At 33.2% G+C, this 20,802-nt stretch overlaps 2 protein-coding genes and 1 pseudogene across 2 annotated transcripts; 2 read left to right on the top strand and 1 right to left on the bottom strand.

The window, feature by feature from the left end:
- Positions 1-3,659: 3,659 nt before the first annotated feature.
- LOC148170561 (uncharacterized) lies at positions 3,660-7,213 on the top strand (annotated as a pseudogene).
- A 130-nt stretch (positions 7,214-7,343) lies between these two features.
- On the bottom strand, positions 7,344-10,994 carry LOC148170560 (uncharacterized). Its single transcript, XM_088041335.1, has one exon. The coding sequence runs from the start codon at positions 10,992-10,994 to the stop codon at positions 7,344-7,346; it is 3,651 nt and encodes a 1,216-aa protein (XP_087897461.1).
- A 4,155-nt stretch (positions 10,995-15,149) lies between these two features.
- On the top strand, positions 15,150-17,508 carry LOC148170559 (uncharacterized). Its single transcript, XM_088041474.1, has 2 exons — positions 15,150-15,230; positions 15,289-17,508. Exons 1-2 carry the CDS (start codon positions 15,165-15,167, stop codon positions 17,356-17,358), a joined length of 2,136 nt encoding a protein of 711 aa, XP_087897600.1. The 5' UTR covers positions 15,150-15,164; the 3' UTR covers positions 17,359-17,508.
- The last annotated feature ends 3,294 nt before the right edge of the window (positions 17,509-20,802 follow it).

The following is a 20,802-nucleotide window of genomic DNA, read 5'->3' as shown; positions in this document are numbered from 1 at the left end:
GCACAAAGCACAACGTCTACCCATTGTTAGAAAGAATTTAATCAAAATAGAGAATGTAGCAAGCCCACAAATAACAAAAACGACGAACTAATTTGCAACAAAAAGACCAAACTAACAACGAAAACACCCAAAATAATTATAAAACCAACACCAAATTAACTAACAAGACTTTCAAAACAGTAAGCAGCGATAATAAGAGTTACGATTTCAAAAACGGCGACAGACAAAGACTGTGGACAAAGATTTCGAATCGGCAGATAGGTGACGCCACAATCCGCACGTCCATGGCTTGCTAGACGGGAACCCGTTTTAATAGGGAGCGAACAGGCCTCTTATACGGATAGAGTCGGTCTTGAAACGATAATATGGTTAGCGCCATCTAGACCAGGATGGCGCGCGACGCTCTTTCGGTCGATAATTGAGTTTTGTCCGTTCCGCTGCGTTCTGCGTGCGTTGACAGATGATTGACAGTTTCAGTCGTTTCAGTGTTGGTTTGGTGTTAATTGTTAAAGCTGCTGGTAAGTAATAAAATGTCTTGTTATTTATTAATAGTATTATAAGTTTATAAGTTAAATATAAGTCGTCTGCTTTTCGGTAATTTTTAACGGTTGTGTCGAAAATTAAAATAAATGAAACATCTGAACAGCCACGTGGTATAGCGTATCGTTTTCCAATGTCGTAAAAGAAGAAACGTTGTTTTCACGCCCAAAACATGATAGCAATTAATAGAATAATTAAAGGGGCATACCTACCTATATTCAGTTTATAAAAACGTTTATTATTTGACTTCGCACTTGTCATCCAGTAATTTCTCACAAGATTTTCCCAAAAAGAACGTACCTACAGCAACTTCCCACCAAGCAAAAAAAGCTTGATGTAAACTTTCCTCAAACTTGCGAATCAAAGTGTAAGTTTCCAAGCATACTTGCGATAAGCTTGCTGAATTCTTGCATAAACGTTGAAAACGACTTTCTTAAGCTTGATTGTGCAAGCTTGAAACCATAAGCTTGACACAAGCTTGAAACCACAAGTTTAGTGCGAGCTTGAAACGACAAGCTTTTAAAACGATTGTAACAGAAAGGTTATTTTAAGTTAACATATGAAAGGTTATATTAAAATTGCAGTTCTGTAAATAAACTCAAATTTTCAAATAAAGATGTTTATTCTAAATTCAAAACGAAATACAATAATAATAATAAAATAATGGTAATGGTATAAAAGAGAAACAAGAAAGTCGGTCGTCGTGATCTAATTCTAAATGAAAACGGTTAAAAATGAGTAAAAAAACTTATAGTATCATCAAATTAGTCTGATTTATACCATAAATTTATAAAAATGTCTGGTCTACTACAATGGGACAGCTTGAAAAGGTCCATAAGTGCATGTAATGAGGGTTTATTTACCCGAATTTGCACCCTGCGATGAAAATACTATGTCCAAACAGGTCAAGCTGTCTCGTCATAAATATCAAAATACCACAAAGCTGTCCGGTTGTGGTAGGCGGTAGAACATAAATTTATATGATTTTATAATAGCTTAGATTAACTTGGATGAACTATAAACTGTAATAGTTGGCGGCACCAAATAGTGCTTTTATGGTTTAATTAGGGTACTCACTACACAGAAGGGCTAAATCGCCACAGCACTTGATTCTTAATTTTGTTTTTTATGCTAGGCATATCGAGATTACCCCACACCCCTTCTCAAAACTAAAACCGACCATCAGACAGCAATGGTCAAATAGTCAATTATGCCAATGTCTGTCATAAAATAACAACATTTTAGAATCTGCTAATGCGGTCTTTTAGTCCTTTTGTGTAGTGAATTATGCTAAAAAATCACTAATTGGTCCGGCAACTGCCCTTACGAGATTTTCGCCAGCCCGCTTCAACCTCGTTCTCGAATGGTTGAACCAATCCATCATAGCCATCTTGAACTCGCGGTTAGAACTACTTATAAATAGTTAGCTTCAAGAACGAATGACACTTTTTCTATAATTCTTGGTTTCTTCTCTGAATTGGTACACGCACATGCGCCCATTTTCATTTGTACTTACCACATCAACTTTCTGTAAGCTTACTATAAACTTACCAAAACAAGTTAATCTAAAGTTTCGTAAGGCAGCTTATCGCAACGTTGCTATTAAGTGTAGATGGAAACTTACACATCAAAGTATATTGTAAGTTTATTTTAAACTTTCAAATTTAAGTTATTTTGTCAAGTGAATATCAAGCTTTTTGAAAGCTTTTGTAAGTTTTCATGTTTTGTGGGTTACATCCAAGAATTTTCATATATTTTCAGTTTGACAGAGACCCGCGACCAATCACGAGGGGTCAACAATCATATGCTATTTCAAAATCTAGACTTGATGGAGAAAAACTGAGCACAGATTTGAATTCAGCGTGTCAAAATACATTAAAAATGATCCTTACATCTGCAGTCCAAAAATTTTTGTTATCAAAAGATGAGTTATCTGTTTACGTTGTCATCATCGATTAAATTATCATGAAAACATGTCTTTCCCACACTTAGATTTATGCGGACTAAAAAACATGACAATCTCTCTTAATTTCAGATTATCTTAATTTCAATTTGCTTTATCTGATTCTCTTTATGGAGTGATTTTTCTATATACAGGGCTAGTCACGAGAAGATTACTTCTGAAAATGATTTTTTCGCAACCCAAAATACTAATTTCTTGAGTCACTTGATACAACCCGAATCAGAAATGAAATGCTGAATCCACGATTGCTTAGGCTTTGACAGTCTCACTTTGACAATTACGGAAAAAGAGGTTACGTGAGTGTCCATAGACAACCCAGTTCAGTTTCGATGTGGATATCTTTACGATAAAGGTCCGCAGCAGCTACAGCATTATTTGGCATTCTCCGTAGATGAGAATCATGTCAGTTTTCTCATCATTTGAATAAGACTTTGTGACGGGTTTCTCAACTCAACCTAACATACCATGCGTGTTAAGGAGAAAAATTATTGGTCGAGCACTTACAGCTTCGGTATAGGACAGATTAATAAAGGTACTTCGAACTAATGGGGCTCTAAAGGAACGGAATTAAGAATAAAGACGAAATTAAAATAAATAATGTCAAAGTGACATTGACCACCCCAAATGACCCCAAAGCAATCGTGGATTCAGCATTTTATTTCTAATTCTGGCAGTATCTAGTAGTTCAGGGTATTTGTATTTTGGGTTGCGGAAATATAATTTTCAGAAGTAATCTTCTCGTGACTAGCCCTGTATTTAAATAAAAGTCTTTAGTGTATTCCAAATATGAATAAAATATTTCTTCCAAAGTAATATTATAGTATTCTCTAATTTCTAGAGCTGTTTTTGTATTTGTATTTAATAATTTTTATATAATTAGGGATTTAAAATTACGAACACCCAATAAAATCCTTATTGTTTTTTTTAAATTATTTGGTGAAACCTATATAATATCTTTTGTTATTATTTTTTTTATAATATGATAATTCATTTTTAATATTATCATAATTTATTATTTGGTATTGTATTTTATAATTTCCTAAAATTTTCTTTAAATCTTTCTTAATATCGTGTAAATTCAGTGGGAGATAGCTATCCTCCACTGAAATTCCATATTGTATAAAGCATAAAAGATCATTTGGTATTATTATATTTTTCTTTTGAATAACGGAAACCATAGATCGGTAAACCACGTACTCAAATTAATTTTATAGGACTAGTTATTTGTATTTATAAACTCAAACTGGTTTAATGGATTAGGATTAATTTTATATTGCTTTAAAAGATTATATTCGTTACCGTAATTTTCCTATTTATCTACCAACTCTTTTAATTAAAATAATATTTCATAACCTTTTTTGCCTTATTGTTATTCAACATCATTATTAATTCTTTAAAATTTTTAATCATTTTGTATATATTCATTCATTCCATCTACTCTATTTCTTCATATGTAATTTCGTTATCTTTTGAAAAATTCTTAAAATCTCGTCCTTTATCTCTCTCGTGTAACCCAATATTACAACAAATAATAGTATTATTAATGTCAATCATTTAATTTATTTTAAATTACTGACAGTGTTGCCAACCGTGGGACTTTTTTATTGAAAATCATCTTTAAACGAATATATTTTGTATGAAATTCAGCTAAATAAGCCAAAAAAATTCCCACGGTTGGCAACACTGATTACTGAGTGATTATATTTGTCTTCCTGTGTTATAGCTGTTTCAAAATAATTACTACGCTTCATATACCAATCCCATGTATAATAATAAATCTCTCAGTTTTAAATTATGGTTTTTCAAATGCTCCAATTCAAATTTTTATATTTGTCATGCTTTCTTATTGGGGGAAATACTTCTGATGGACACTTTTTTTGCTTCTTCTTTCTTGGATTATAAAATTAAAGAAAATAATCCTGATTTTTTCTATATTTTGTTTATAATTATTTCTAATAGCTTTATTTATATTATTATGTTCTAAAATAATTGCTGTCTTTTCCCTTGAACCTAGGTTGATATCTAGCTTTTCATTCATTTTATGTAGACTTTTATAATACGTAGGCCTCGTATATTGCACTAGATCGCTTTGATTACAAGTATTATTTTTTTCGACAATTAATTAAATAAACATTAAATTGATCACCTCCATATATAACACATATTTTTTGAATCTCGAGGCTTCTCACAATTTTACCTAAACAGGGACAGTGTGTTTTAGCACTTACTGTTTATGGATAATTTCTTGTGAAAAAAAATGTAATAAATTAAATGAATCGCTTACATAACGATGACCAAGAAGCATGGCAACTGTTTCAAAAAAAGTTTAACGATATGAGAAGCAAACCAAATAATGACTTTGAACGATTAGTATTTAAAAATATGCATAATCAATTTAAAATGTATGAAAACAATATGTTAAACTTGGCAAAATTAGGTTTTCTTAAAATACACTTTCCTAATCTTGAAGTCTTTGATGAATAAATTTTCTAATAAATGACTAGTCGTTGCTCGGTTTGTTTAGAACCAAAATGTCCAGGTGATTTTTATAACTATAGAAATAAATATGAAAAAACATGTAAACAATGTAAAAAAGCAGTTAATTCTACTCGTTTGTAATGTGTTTGTGGTAGATATTACACTAGAACTAATTTTAAAAGGCATATAAAAACAGAATTGTTTGTTAGATTTTTTTCTATAATAAATGGAACGAAGGAACTTGAGTAATCTACGTTTATCTGATCTGTTTAATATTGCAAAATCATTAGACATCAAATATATTAGAAAATATAATAAAGCAGACTTGATTAAAGCTATTATTAAAGCTGAAGAGCAATTACATGAGAAAATAAAAAACGAAAACAAAATAATGAGCGAAGCGAATTCAGAAATATTTTCATTTGATGATGATTTATTTGCTAAACCAAAGGAAAAGAGAGTTAAGAAAATCGAGTGTGACACATGTGGAAAATATATCAAAAGCACCCGAATGCAGCTACATAAAGAGAAAGAAAACAAAAAGAACCTAAAAACATTTCAGTTTGATGACGATATATTTGCTAAACCAAAAAAAAATAGAGTAAAGAAGATCAAATGTGATATATGTGGAACATATATCGAGGAAACTCGAATACATTTGCATAAATTAAAACATGATTTGAATAGTCGTCGTTTGCTTGAATTACGTAATATGGCAAAATCTTTAGGTATAAGATACATTAAAAGATTCAATAAGGCAGAATTGGCAAACGAGATTATTCATGCTGAAGAGCAATTAAAAATAACAAGAGAAAACAAAAAGAGCTTGGAAATATTTCCGTTTAATGATGGCATATTTTCTAAACCGAAAAAAGAAAGAGTAAAAAAGATCAAGTGTGATGAATGTGGAAAATATATTAAGGAAAGTCGAATGCAGTTGCATAAAGCAAGACATAATCCAGAGCCAGATTTTATTTTAGTTCAGGTTGCTTTTAAAGGAAGATTATTAACCTATCAGCATAATAATCTAGAAGAAGGTATAGATATAGAAACATATATGGATATGATAAAAGAAAAGGCTATTAAAGTAGTTATAAATGCTTTAAATCTCCATAAAAATATTAAAATCAATTTAGAGATGGAATGCGAGTTTATGAAACTGGAAAATGAAGACTTTATAATGATACATAAATTTCAGTTACCAAATGTTATACTAAGAGAACAAGATGATCTGGAGGAATATTGGGATGAACAAAAGGATTTATTTATATCAAGATGTGATGAATTGCAAGATAAGGGATCTGGATGGACTTTGAAAAATATAAATTATTTGCGCATTAATATAAACAAATATACACCGTTAAGCGGAAATTCATATGTAGAATTACCCAAGTGGATTAAAGATAAAAAAGCTTGCGTTAATGTTAAAAACAACGATAATAAATGCTTTATGTACAGCGTAATATCATGTTTACATCAAGCAAAAGAACACGTAGATAGACTGAATCATTATAATAAGCCGGAATATATAAATGAATTAAATTCCTGTCAAAATCCAGGACATACCTAAATTTGAATCACATAATAAAATTAATGTTACCGTGTTTAGTTACGAAGAACAAATATTTTATCCTTTGTATCATAATAATAAGCAAATATATGAAATGAATATCGACTTACTATACTTTGGAAATAAAGACAAAAATCATTATTGTTGGATCAAGAATTTGAGTCGATTGTTGAATGATCAGTTGGAAGTAAATAGAAACAAAAAACATTTCTGTAGAAGATGTTTAAACTACTCCGCTAGAACTGAAGATGCTTTAAAGAAACATCAAAATGTGTGCTTTAGTAATGAACCATGTGTTCCGAACATGCCTGAAGATTGTTCGAGCTCAGGAAAATAAAGCAGCCGAAGGACCAGTAAATAATGTATTTACAGAATATATACAGAGTGTCGCAATATGTTTAATGATTTAACTGGAAGGTTTGTAAGGCCTTCCAGTGATGTGATGATGGTGAATTTTAAGAGAAGCGAATTTACCAACTGATGTTTTGGTACTGACTCGTTACACCAGAACTCTTGGTTCAGGGTGGGTGGTGGACCAGTCATCCCCGAAAGAGGGGGATGGGACAACCCCATGACTCATAGTCCTTAACATAACCCCCCGCCTTGAAACCGCTGAGTAGGTTTTAAGAGCCTTGATAGGTAAACTACACAAACTGAAAGATGGACACAATTAAGAAAAATATATACATACATACAAATAAACTTACATCTAAACAATTAAGAAGAACGAAAATTAAACTATAAATTTATGTACAGGCGCAAAAATGTTAAATACCGATATTTACACATGCACTATTCAGTGTCACTTAGCGGAAGAGGGCAAAGATTAACTATTCCGCGTTTAAAAACGCCACTCGCGCACTTTATGGTCGCAACACGCACCAGGTTGTCGGCACCGGGATGAAGAGCGATGATTCTTCCAAGCCGCCACTGGAGGGCGGCTATGTTATCTTCCTTCAGGAGGACGAGGGTCCCTATTGCCGGTAACTTTGTCGACGTTTTGTTCCATTTGGCTCTGCCTTGAAGTGTGGACAGGTACTCCCTGGACCACCGCTTCCAAAAGTGTTGCCGACATGCCTCCACCAATTGCCAACGGGAGAGGCGGTTGCTAGGAACGGCGAGATGATCCTGTTCCACTGGGGCTGTCATGGCCTGGCCGATTAGGAAATGTCCGGGAGTCAGCGCCTCCAGGTCGTTGACGTCATTGGTCAAAGCAGTCAAAGGGCGCGAGTTCAGAACTGCCTCTATCCTGGTCAACAAAGTATACATTTCCTCGTAGGTCAAATGATTTTGACCTATAACTTTCTTCAAATGGGATTTAGCCGATTTGATGCCGGCTTCTGCGAGCCCAGCAAAATGAGGAGACCGTGGAGGAATAAATTTCCAGCTTATACCCTTTTCCATTAATTTTGATTGAACCGACGGATTGCTGACAAGTTTGTGAAGCTCGCGCGCGGCGCCTACAAAATTTGTAGCGTTATCGCTGATAACGCTTTCGATGTTACCGCGTCGTGAAATAACACGTTTCATGGCGTTTAGAAATGATTCAGTGGTCAAATCTCCGACGAGTTCGATGTGCACAGCTTTGGTCGTTAAGCAAACAAATAATGCAAGGTACGACTTGACGAGTCTTTTTCCCCGACCGCGAGCTTCTTTGATGAAAAATGGACCGCCAAAGTCAATTCCCACATTCAAAAACGGCCGCGCAGCTTTTACTCTTAGTTCTGGTAAGTCGCCCATAAGTTGTGAGTAAGACGTGGGCTTAGCCCTAAAACAAGGGACACATCTGTGGATTACCTTGCGGACTTGATCGCGGCCGGAAATGGGCCAGTATCTTTCGCGTATGTATGCCAAAGTGCCCATTTGTCCTGCATGCAATTGGTTTGTGTGAGCATCTTTGATTATTAGCTCCGTGACGAAGTGTTTCGGCAATAAGATGGGGTGTTTGCGATCGTATGTTACCGCTGCTTTCGATATACGACCCCCCACCCTGATTAGATTTTGATCGTCAAGAAATGGGTTCAGAGCGCAAATACGCGAATTTTTTATTGGTGCTTTGTCTTTTAAAAGACGAAGTTCTTCGGAAAACGATTCCTGCTGGAGTAATCGTATGATTCGAATGGTGGCTTCTGCCAACTCCGCTTTTGTTAAACTACCGCGAATTTCGGGCTGATTCGTCGCTCGAAGCTTTAAGTTTTTTAAAACTCTTAGCCAGCAGGCCATTGTTGTTCTAAGCTTTTGAAATGTCGAACGACTCCGCAAGAGGAAAAAATCGGTTTGGTGGTTTTGCACTACCGCGACATAAGGAACTTTGCGTTTCGCTTCTATATCAGCCTCTGATATTTCAGTATCGTTTGGTGGATCGTACTCTTTCATGAAATTGATATAGGACTCGTTTATGTTTGGGTTCCGTAGACGTCTTTTTTCGACCGTTAAAAACCGTTTTTCGGCGATTTCGCGGGAATTGCCCAAATTTGGAGGATTTTCAGTAAAGGGTAACCGGACTACAAATTGCCCATTTGGTGCTCGATGGGTAGTTTTGTAAAAATGATCTTCACACGGATGACTCGCAATGATTGCTTCGTTTGAACCTGAAGCCACATTTTCTAATTCCCAAAATCTAGACAATGCATTGTCGATACGAATGTTTAGACAGGATGTGAAGCCCTCATTGTTTTGGTTTATGGTACCCCCTAATATCCATCCCAAGACTGTGTTTTGAAGTACCGGCTGGTTTTTCCCCAGTTGGATTTTACCCGAAATGAGTAGGTTTAGAAACAGTTCAGCCCCCAATAAAACGTCTACCGGGGTAGCTAGATGAGGCGCCCCGTCGGCTAATTGGATATGCTTGGGAATATTCAAACACTGCAGATTGAAGTTCTTTGTCGGGACTAATCCGGTTATCTCGGGAATTACCAAGCACTTTACAGTTGTCGCGTACCGGGAAGTGCGACTTTGGAACGAGAGATTTACATATTTGTGAATTTTAGAAATTCCATTTATTCCTTTGATGCACATGTTCAATTTGTGCGTTTGGAGTCCTAATTCCCGAGACAAAGACTCCGTTATAAGATGCGATTGACTACCGATGTCTAATAGTGCGCGAATCTCTTTCGTCGTACCGTTCGCGGATTTTGTCACTATTGTCGCAGTTGACAACAGAACGTTTGAACTCAGCGCCATGTTGCACATCGACGGACCTGGTTCTGATTCCGAAGAAGTTATGATATTTGATGATGTGTCCTCGATATGCAACATGGTGTGGTGTTTTTTGTCGCACTTTTTGCAATGCGATGACCAACAATCCTTGACACTATGATTTTTGCAGAAGCAGTTGATACAACGGTTTTGCGATTTAATTTTATTTATACGCTCCTTGGGACTTAAAGAAATGAACTTTTCGCACTTGAAGATGTTGTGCTCGCCGTTGCAGAAAAAACACGAAGTCTTTTTTGGAGACATGTGGAAAATTTTATGTTTGGGTTGTGCCGGTTTCATAAATTTTGCGTGAAAAGATGGTTTTTTCGTCTCGACCGCGGATGAGATTTTGTTCAACTGCATCGATTGCAGCGTTTGGCAGCGTTTCTCCAAAAACGCGATTAATTTATCGTAAGTCGGAATTTCGTCCGGCAGCAAGGATTCCTCCCACGAAGCGTTAGAAAAATAATCTAATTTTGATGATATTATATATACAAGTAAATCACCCCATTGGCCAACAGGCCGATTTAGGGTTTTGAGACCGCTTAAATTGATGCTTAACGCATTCAGAAGTGAACGGAGTGATGTGTGATCGTTTTTGGAAACTGCGGGGATGTCGAAGATGGTCTTTATGTGTTTATTAATCGTTAAGCGACGGTTTTCGAAACGCGTTTTTAATAACTTGATGGCGACCGCGTAATTCTCTCCGGTCGTCTTCAACGCGTCCAGTGAAGTTTTCGCCTCATCGTCTAAACACGACTTTAGATAGTGTAATTTTTGAATATCGCTTATCGTATCGTTGGACCCGATTAAGCTTTCGAATGTATCGATAAACGACGCCCATTCTCCGAAATTTCCATTAAATCGCGGAAGATCAATGGTTGGCAATTTTAGATGTTGCATTGTGCCCGATGCACAATCGTTAGATTTTTGCTTAGATCGGCCGTGATTTAACATTACGTTTTCAAAGAGCCCCAATGTCGTGAAGAAATGACTTTGTATGGTCTGGAAGCTGTAGATCGCCTCGTTACTATCTCCCGATTCGTCTGGAAGTTTGATTGAATCACCGCCTAAGCGACCTACAAACTCGGTGAAGTCTTTCAGCAACTGCTCGACATTTTGTAGGCGACGTTTTGCCTCACCAAACTTATCTTCATTCGACCCGTCAACTACAAATTCGTAATGGGAGTGCAAAGTGTTGATTATCCATTGAAATTTATTCGCGTCTTGTTGTGACAATGACATTTTGTTATTTGAATTTTGACCTCGTCAGAAATGTATACTTTATAGTAGTCAGAATAGAGGAAGCATGCAACTCTACCTTTTATGATGACCCTTCTTTGGTCCGATATGTCCTGGAGATGATCAAGGTGGATGATGTTGCCACTTCGATGATAAGAAGAACGCACAAGATGCTTTCCCGACTTCTTCAAGTCGGTGATGATGATGTTTACGACACTCACGATATTGCACAGGTTTCCTATCCGGCTCGAAGGACCAAAATGTTCGAGTTCAGGAAAATAAAGCAGCCGAAGGACCAGTAAATAATGTATTTACAGAATATATACAGAGTGTCGCAATATGTTTAATGATTTAACTGGAAGGTTTGTAAGGCCTTCCAGTGATGTGATGATGGTGAATTTTAAGAGAAGCGAATTTACCAACTGATGTTTTGGTACTGACTCGTTACACCAGAACTCTTGGTTCAGGGTGGGTGGTGGACCAGTCATCCCCGAAAGAGGGGGATGGGACAACCCCATGACTCATAGTCCTTAACAAGATAATATATTAAAATTTAAAAATATTCAAAGAATGTAATTTATTCTGATTTTGAATCTATTCTGAAACCTATTCATACATGCGAACCAAATCCTGAATCATCATATACTCATAAAACACAATTTCATATTCCCTGTGGTTATGGATTATACATTAAGAGTGCTTATAATAATATTGGTAACCCATTGGAAATTTACAGAGGAGAGGAAAGTGATAAATGTTTTATAAAAAGAATAACTGAATATGCCAGAACAATATACTAGTTATTAAAAGAAAATAAACCCATAAAAGATATCGAACTAGAAGAATATAAAAAAACAAAAATTTGTTATCTTTTTTCTATAGAAAACCCAAAAGTAAGAGATCATGATCACTACACTGGAAAATATAGAGGAGCTGCTTGTAGAAAATGCAATTTGAAATATAGACAACCATTGTTTATTCCAATTTTGTTTCATAATTTAAGCGCTTACGATTGTCATTTGTTTATAAAAAATCTAGGAGAAGATAAAAGTCAATTGAAATTAATACCTAATAACGAAGAGAAATATATTTCTTTCAGTAAAATTTTAAGAATGGATGATAATGGATATATCGAACTGAGATTTATCGATTCATTTAGATTTTTAGCAAGTAGCCTAGACAATTTGTCATCTAATCTGGAATCAAGTCAGTTGAGAGAAATAATTAAATACTTTTCAAATCATGAATTAGATGTGTTATTTAGGAAAGAAAAAAGCAAGATAATTAGAAAAGGAATTTTCTGAAACAAAACTTCCATCAATAGATAAATTTTATTCTTCGCTCACAAAAGAAGGAATTTCTCAAGAAGAATTCAAACATGCAGTGAAAGTATGGAAATATTTTAAAATTGAAAACTTGGGTGAATGGCATGATTTATACTTAAAACTAGATGTTTTGCTATTAACTGATGTATTTGAAAATTTTAGAGATTTATGTTTAGAAAAGAGTTATGGACTGGATCCTGTTTGGTATTATACAACTCCGGGGTTAGCTTGGGACTGTATGCTCAAATATACTTCAGTGAAGTTGGAATTATTAACTGATTATGAAATGTATTTGTTTTTTGAAAACGGAATTAGAGGAGGTATTTCACAGTGTAGTAACAGGTATTCGCAGGCAGATGAAAATACTCAGATTATCTATATAGATGCTAATAATCTATATGGATGGGCTTTATCTCAGAGATTACCAGAAAAAAACTTTAAATGGTTGACTTGTGATGAAATTAAAAATGTTGATGGTATACTGTTATCAGATAGTGATACCGGTTATGTTTTAGAAGTTGATTTAGCATTCCCTGTAGACTTGGCTATTCATAACAAATTCAATGACTTGCCTTTGGCTCCGGAAAATAGAATTCCCCCGGGCGGAAAAGTAGAAAAACTACTTTGTCATTTCTATGATAAGAAAAATTATATAATTCATTACAAAACATTAAAACTTTACAAAAGTTTAGGTATTAGAATAACAAAGGTTCACAGAGGTATAAAATTTACTCAGTCAAATTTCATAGCACCATATGTAAAATTTAATACTTAACAAAGACAGAAGGCGAAAAATGATTTTGAAAAAGATTTCTGGAAACTAATGGTTAATGCACCATATGGTAAGTCTATGCAATCTGTTAGAAACCAACAAAATATTAAATTATATTGTGATGAAGAAAAATTACAAAAAGCGATAAACAAACCTAATTTTAAACACAGAACTATATTTAGCAAACACCTGGCAGCAGTTCACAATTATAAAACCAAAGTATTGTTTAATAAACCAATTTACATTGGGCAAGCCGTATTAGATTTATCGAAATTATTAATGTATAACTTCCATTACAATGTAATTAAAAAAGAATTTAATGAAAAAATAAAACTTCTTTATGGAGATACCGACAGTTTCATATATGAGATTAAAATGGCTGATTTCTATGAATTTATGAAAAACAAACCCGACTATTTTGATACATCTGATTATCCAAAGGACCATCCATTATATTCTGATAAAAATAAGAAAGTAATAGGGAAATTCAAAGATGAATTGAATGGTATTAAGATATTAGAATACATAGGTTTAAGGTCAAAAATGTACAGTTACAGAACTGAAACGTGTGTTTCAAAAAAATTAAAAGGTATCAAGAAAGCAGTATTGAAGAAAGAAATAAGTTTTGAAGATTACAAAAATTGCTTATTCAATCAAACTGAATACTTCCATAGACAGAGAGTGATTAGGAGTCATAAACATGATATTTTTACTGAAGAAGTAAAGAAAAAGTCTCTAAGTTGGAAAGATGATAAAAGATATCTTTTACCTAATTCTACAGATACATTAGCTTATGGACACGTATTAGTATCATCATAGGTACGTTCATGGACACTGTTGAACTATTTTTTATTAGCGTTGAAGTAATAAATTAAGAAAACAATAATAACAATTACGATAATAAACGCAAGAATAAAAATAATAATTTTTAATTTATTAACTTGGTTGAATAAGACTTTTTTCTGAATTTTGGATATTCTTCATTGAATATATTTAAATTCTTGAATACAGTACTTTCCATTTAATTTACAATTTTTGAGTTTTTTCATTTATTGCTCTCATATTTTTAGTATGTCTTTCAAATATTTTGAGAGTTCTTTTCTTTACATCATCGATGTTTGATGGTATTACTACTGTTTTGTTTCTTAATTCTGCTAATTTCTTAGGATCATAATTATTGTAGTTGTCTAATTTATATTCCAATTCATCGATTTTATTATTAGCGGATTCTAGTTCACAGTCTGTCATAATTAATTGTTCAAGGAATAAATTAGCTGTTAGCTCTTGCAATATATTTATCTACTACTTCTTGTTTGAAACCGACTATTTTTGCTCCATTTTCTAATCTGTCTATTTCAGTAATAATAGGTTTTAAATCTTTTTTCCATTTTTCTTTCTCATCGTTGGGAATGTATGAAACTAGTTTGTCCATTTATGATTGAAAAGTTTCTAAAGATTTACTAATTAATTTATGTGCTTCTTCATCTAAACTTATATTTTTACGACTACCTGCTTTATGTTCTACATTATCGAATATTTTTTTATTTTTTATTTTATTTTTTCTCTTTTGTTCCTAATTGTTCCGATTTGTTCTCTTTTGTCCCGGATTGTTCCCGTTTGTTCTCATTTGTTCTCGTTTTACATGCAATCTTAATTCCAACTGAATTTAGTCCCATATTTAGGGAATTTCTAGAAATATTTTTAGATTTGCAAAATTCTGTCTTTGTTAGTTTTTTATTTACAGTCGAATTGAGATATTCAATGGCAAAATTACGATTTCTCATTTGAGTTACTTCATTGATATTCTTTGGTATATTTATTTTTTTATCTTGGGTAAAAGATTTGTAACTGTTTTTAAATTGTTGGAGTTCAGATGGTTGTCTTGTTTTTAATGGTGTATAATATTCTGCTACAATTTTGTTCTCTTTAGTATTGGTCATTTTTTTATTTATTGTAAAAAATTTATTTTGAATCTTTTTAAATCATTTTGAACGGAACTTTGTTAATATTTTTTTACTCATACAGATTACAGATAAAAAAATTCGTTGAATATAAATTTTTTTTCAGGTACATCTGATGGAGGGCTCCTCATCCTCATCAAAGCGCAAAAAAGTCGAAAGTAAACCTGTCTATTCAGACCAAGTAAGACCAGACATATTATTGTATCACACGGTAACATTGTATTACACTTTTGTTATAGGAATTACTTGGATTAAATTTAATGGATGATGTAACATCTTTGGACACTTCCGGAGGCTCAAATGAAAGTGAAGACGTAAGTAACTTGCTTCGAACAAATGTACAATTTGTTTTATGTTCAAATAGGAATTCATGGAAATTACAATTTGTTATGTCTTTTCAGGATCCTGACTTGGTTTTTGAAGTTCTTCGTTGGACATCGACTTTTGTGGACAAGTCTATGTTTATTAAATGCGTTATGAAGGATGCACATAGAATACTTCTCACTGCACCGCCCAGATTTGGCAAGACTATGGCTTGCAAAATGCTGGAGAAGTTTTTTGAAATTGTCAGCAGTGAACAACAAAAGTTGGAGAAATATAAACTTTTCCAGGATCTCAGAATTTACAAATGTACTGAAGAATGCATAGAGAATCATGGTTGTGGAAGTAAAAGATTTTTTCGCAAGCATTGCGGACAGCATCCAGTAATTTTTCTTGATTTTGCACAATTATCAGTAACGTCATATAGCGACTTTTTGGAGAGTCTTAGAAATATGATAATGAAGCTGTTTAGAAAATATAAAACATGTTTAATTCATAAAGATGGTGAAAAATTCAGCTGGTCAAGTAACGATATGGGAGAATTGGATATTGAACCTTTCTTGTGCTATTTGAAATATGCCGATGATGATGATCATTGGAAAGAGGCAATGGATCGTAACACAGCAGAACAATACATAATGGTGGCTTTTAAATATTTGATCGAGGTTTTGTCGGTCCACTATCAAACAAAACAAACCCATAAGAAAATTATTATATTGATTGACGAGTTCGACGCACCTTTTATGAATATGTTATTTAGTGAAAACTCATCAGACCGACAGATTATGTTTTTCATACGAGAACTAATGCGTCTTTTATGTAAAGATGAGATATCAGCACAATTTGTTCAACGAGTAATAATTTTTTCTGTCACTGCATCAGGCGGTACGATGTCATTAGGAGCTAACAATGTGCAACGTAGAACATTCTTGGACAAGGATTATGATTATTATAAATTCTTTGGATTTACCAGAGAAGAAGTAAACGCTTTAGTTAACAACTGTGTCAAAGAAGGAAGTCAAAGAGAAAAAGCTCTTGATGAAATTACTCTTTGGTACAACAATTACACTGTAGTGGGAGACAAAGATACAACTATTTCTAATCCTGTGTCTATTACCAATTATTTACCGAATCTCGTACGAAAAAGTTATTGGATTGAATCGGTTGGAACCAAATATATCTGCCAACTATTTAAATTCGAAAAAATGCGGGAGAAGGTGTTTCCTGCCGTTAGAGACAATGAGAAAATTTCCATCATAGCAACAACTATAGAGTTGAACGATATTTATAATCTGAAATCATTACGTGAATCAATTTTGAATTGTATCGAACTAGTGCAGGTAGACTTAGCTCTTCAGTTTCTCACACAATGTGGGTACTTTAACGTTATTGACAAGAATGATGGGAATTGGACATTACAAATTCCGAATCTAGAATTGAAACAAGTATTTACAGACAAACTTCAGGAGGCTTTGGTAAAATTTAAAACTAACCTGTTTACTGTAGAACAACAAGAGTCATTTGTGAATGCATTAAAGTCTTTAGGAAGTGGAGAGAAGCATGAACCTATGAAATATGTTGCGTTTAAAAAATCTGTGGAAAATTTGTATACCGACCGAGAATTACCAAAAGCTCATTTTCACTTTCACTGTGACCTTTGGATGTTAATTTCTAGTTGTGGGAAGTTGGATTGCTCACCCGAGCTTGATTTAATTATTATTTCAAAATGTGCAGTAATTATAATTGAACTAAAGCGGCATAAACAAGATTCTGCAAAGAAGGCCCTAAAACAGTGTCTACGGAAAAAATACTATGAAGCATTTGAACTTGAAGGAAATGAAAGAAAGGGTTTAAAGAAAATTTTAATTGGTCTTCATCTCTCTGATGATCGTAAAGTTAGCATCAGGTATTTAGAAAATTTTGAGAAAAAAACACTGCAAGATGAACCAAACATAGAAACAATTGTAGAGGATAGCTATGAATGTTAAAATCATTCTCTCTGTTAGTTATGTACCCTGTTTTATTTTATGTGCATTTCGCTGATTTTAAGGTAGTTTGAGAATCTGTAAATTGTAATGGAAAATAATCTCATTTTTTTTTGCCCTTAATCTTTGATTAAATTATACATTTCTACTTGAGTATTTTTTAATATTTCATTAAACCGGGACTTACGACTTTATGTTAGTTGGTACATAATATTTGATATGGTAAGAAAATAAGTTGAAAAAAAACCAAACTATTATTATTTATATGTTCAATGAAAATTATAACTAAATATAAACAATTCTCTTAATTACAACAAAGTAAGATAAGAAAATCTGTACCTTTTTAACATCACAAAATAAGAAAATCAATTTTAGTTAGTAGTTGTGTTACAAAAACAAATTATATAATTATAAAGCAAACAAACTAATTTTACGTTCGTGTCGTTACTTTGGTGTAATAATAATTTATTTTTTCCACTCCCATAGTAGTAAGTAACTAGGCAAGAACCCTGTCGTTTGTTGATTAGTAACTATGACACTATGAAACATGCATGTAATATGTAGATATATGTATGTATTTTCATTATACGGAACTAACTCACGTGACTTTAGTAACTTTTCGACTGTGAAACCAACGTTTTAGTTCCACTGTTTTCCTAGTGTAACCATGCCATTTTTAAGGTTAGAGTTTTCCATGATATAAAGATTTCTAAGATATGATACTCAGGCAACCCGAACGCGTCCAGCTCGCGCAGTGACGTCACTCGGAGAGTAGCAGTTGTAAGAATTGCCATTGTACGGTGCTTAAAAGCAGGAATAAAAGCGTTATATTCGTGTGATTAAATAATATTATTAAAAACAATGTTTAACGCAACCTCGATTTAATTAAAGAACAATTCAAAATTCGTTTTTCATTGTAAGGCTGAATAAAGGCAGTTTAAACAAATAATTGTCGCTTGTGAATATTCTGTTGAAATGAGGTAATATTTTATTAAGCATTCGTCAGAATCAAAATCATTCAAAAGAACTAATCAGGGGTGTGATTTTCAGTATGTAGAAAAAAAATATTTTGGTTTTGGATTAATTATGGTATTTTTTGCATCTCCTCGAAAGCATAATGCGAAAAAAATTTCAAATTAAAATTGTCAACATAACATGTCATACTCCTTTTAATCTGCAGAAATTGGTAAGCCATGCTGTACTTCTTTACCCTCATTTCAAAGATCATAAAAAATCAATAAATTAAATATGAAAAAAGTTTTATCAAGTCAGAAAAAATAAATCAGAAGCTACAAAACAAACTTAATTCAAAATTAATTAATAATTTTCACAAATGTCTTTTTCCTTTTTATCTTATCTCTTCTTTCTTTTAAAACTGAATTTAGTTTTTTAATTCTAAAATATTTTCTTAAGTTTGTCATTTTCGCTTTTAAGTAAATCTACGTTTGCTGTCAAGTTATTTTCGAAGTCTGTTCACGCTATCGAAATAAAAAGTAAAGTTTATCTGATTATTTGACAACACGCCAAAACATGCAAACACAAAAATGATTTCTAAAAAAAAAAGATTTTCCTTATTAAGTAAAAGTGTTAATTTTGAAGTTAAAGGCACATTGTTAACAAACGTTACCGTCGTGTTATGGTCGATCTTAAGTTCCCTATAAAAATTTGATTAAAGTAAACAGAAAAAACAATAAAGAATACAACCATAGAAGAATTGTTTGATTAATTACGACAAATAAGGGCCTCATATTTTGCATAAATGAAAAGAAATTAAAGTAATGTAAGAAAATTATTAGCGAGGAGTTACCGACGTACTCCGCTTCAATTATGTTTTTCACAAATTTGGCTTGATCTTTTTTGCACGCTCTTTCTTCCCTGTGCTGTTGAAGGTTTGCGTGATTTTCCTTTGAGAAAAAATAAAGAACAGCTTCGTCTTTTAATTTTCTTCCCTTTGGTAAATAATTTAACAGTTCGTATTTTAAGTTTTTTTCATAGTCCTCTGCACAGAAATGTTTTGGACATATTCTGGCATTTTGTACATTAAAAGAATCAGACCGACAACACGAAATCACCCACAATTATCTCGTCACACTGCCACTATTGCAACTAAATATAGAACAACGCATTTCAGAATTAATTATTAATGTTATTTTATTAACAAATTAACTTAAAGATATAATGCAGAAAATTTGAAAATCGTTAAAAGCTGGAAACAGGATAAATACAGATTCCAATAAGACAAATTCGTGCCTTACATGTGACCTAACAACTCAGTCTACTCTCCGAGTGACGTCACTGCCCACTCCGTAGATGCGCAATATCATACCTATGAGAGTTTTCAGATGTCACAAATCTGACAAATTTCAAAGAACGAGTCAATTATTTTATTTATCAGTTATTTCTCTTATTATAATAATACATAATTAAAAGTGTCACGCCAAATATACAGAAATATTCTTATTTCGTTTGCTCCAATTTGAATTCACATCAATTCTCAAAATAGTTGTGGATGTTTGTTGAAATCTTGAGACAGCATAAAGATGTTTGTGAAGGAATGCTGTAAAACTTTGGCGGATTTGAAAGAATCTTTCCGAAAGTGTAAGCGAAATTTTGAAATGGCTGGAAAGTGGCAATCCAGAGCAGACTGAACTTTTGATGCACATGAAATGTGAATGTTTAAATGGCCGTGGTTTAAAATTTTGTCTCTAACTTTTTATACTATACTACCTATATTGTAACAAAATTTAATTGTGATATAACAAAAACAACCTAAATTCTCTTTTAAAATTTTTCTTACTTCCCCTTCTGATATCCAAAACTTACGATACGTAGGTAAATAAGTTGAATAATGTGATAATGCAAAGTACAGAAAAAAATTAATTTTTTTAATTAATAAGAAAATTAGCATAAACGTAATACATTCAATCCGAAACCGTTTGTATAAAATCCATTATAGGCGTGCTGATAAAACAGAACCGTGTTAGCCCAGAAGTTTAAGCGTCGCACTTTAAACATGTGCGCTCATTTGTTGCGTGTTCAAATCTTGATAAAGCGCAAAATCTTTTTCATAGCGATAGAATATATTCTAGTTGTAAAATAAAATTCGCTCCGCATGCTACGCACTAGTCCACTGTGTGGACGCTCATGAAGGGTTCGCCTGAATTTCAAAACGAATCAAAAAATTCCAAAAAAATTTAAAGGGCCTTATGTTTAGTCACAGCATAGACAATTAAGCTAGGTTTAACGATCTGTGAGTCGCAGACAGGAAGACTATTCTCTTTTTCTCTGCTAGATGGCAGATTTTTATTAACTAATATTAACAATGTGCATAATCGTAGATGGGAAGCGTAATACTTGGTTCATCTATTTTGAGGTATTTAAAAACAAGAGCTCTTATTTGTCTAATATTTTTACCAGTCGCCATTCCGACCGGTGAATTTTTCGCAT

The sequence above is a fragment of the Gnatocerus cornutus genome, chromosome 7 (genome assembly GCF_029298725.1).
Source record: "Gnatocerus cornutus isolate USDA-ARS CGAHR chromosome 7, icGnaCorn1.1, whole genome shotgun sequence".
NCBI lineage: Eukaryota > Metazoa > Arthropoda > Insecta > Coleoptera > Tenebrionidae > Gnatocerus > Gnatocerus cornutus.
Note: the sequence above shows the minus strand (reverse complement) of the source record. Positions and strands in the feature narration are given on the sequence as shown.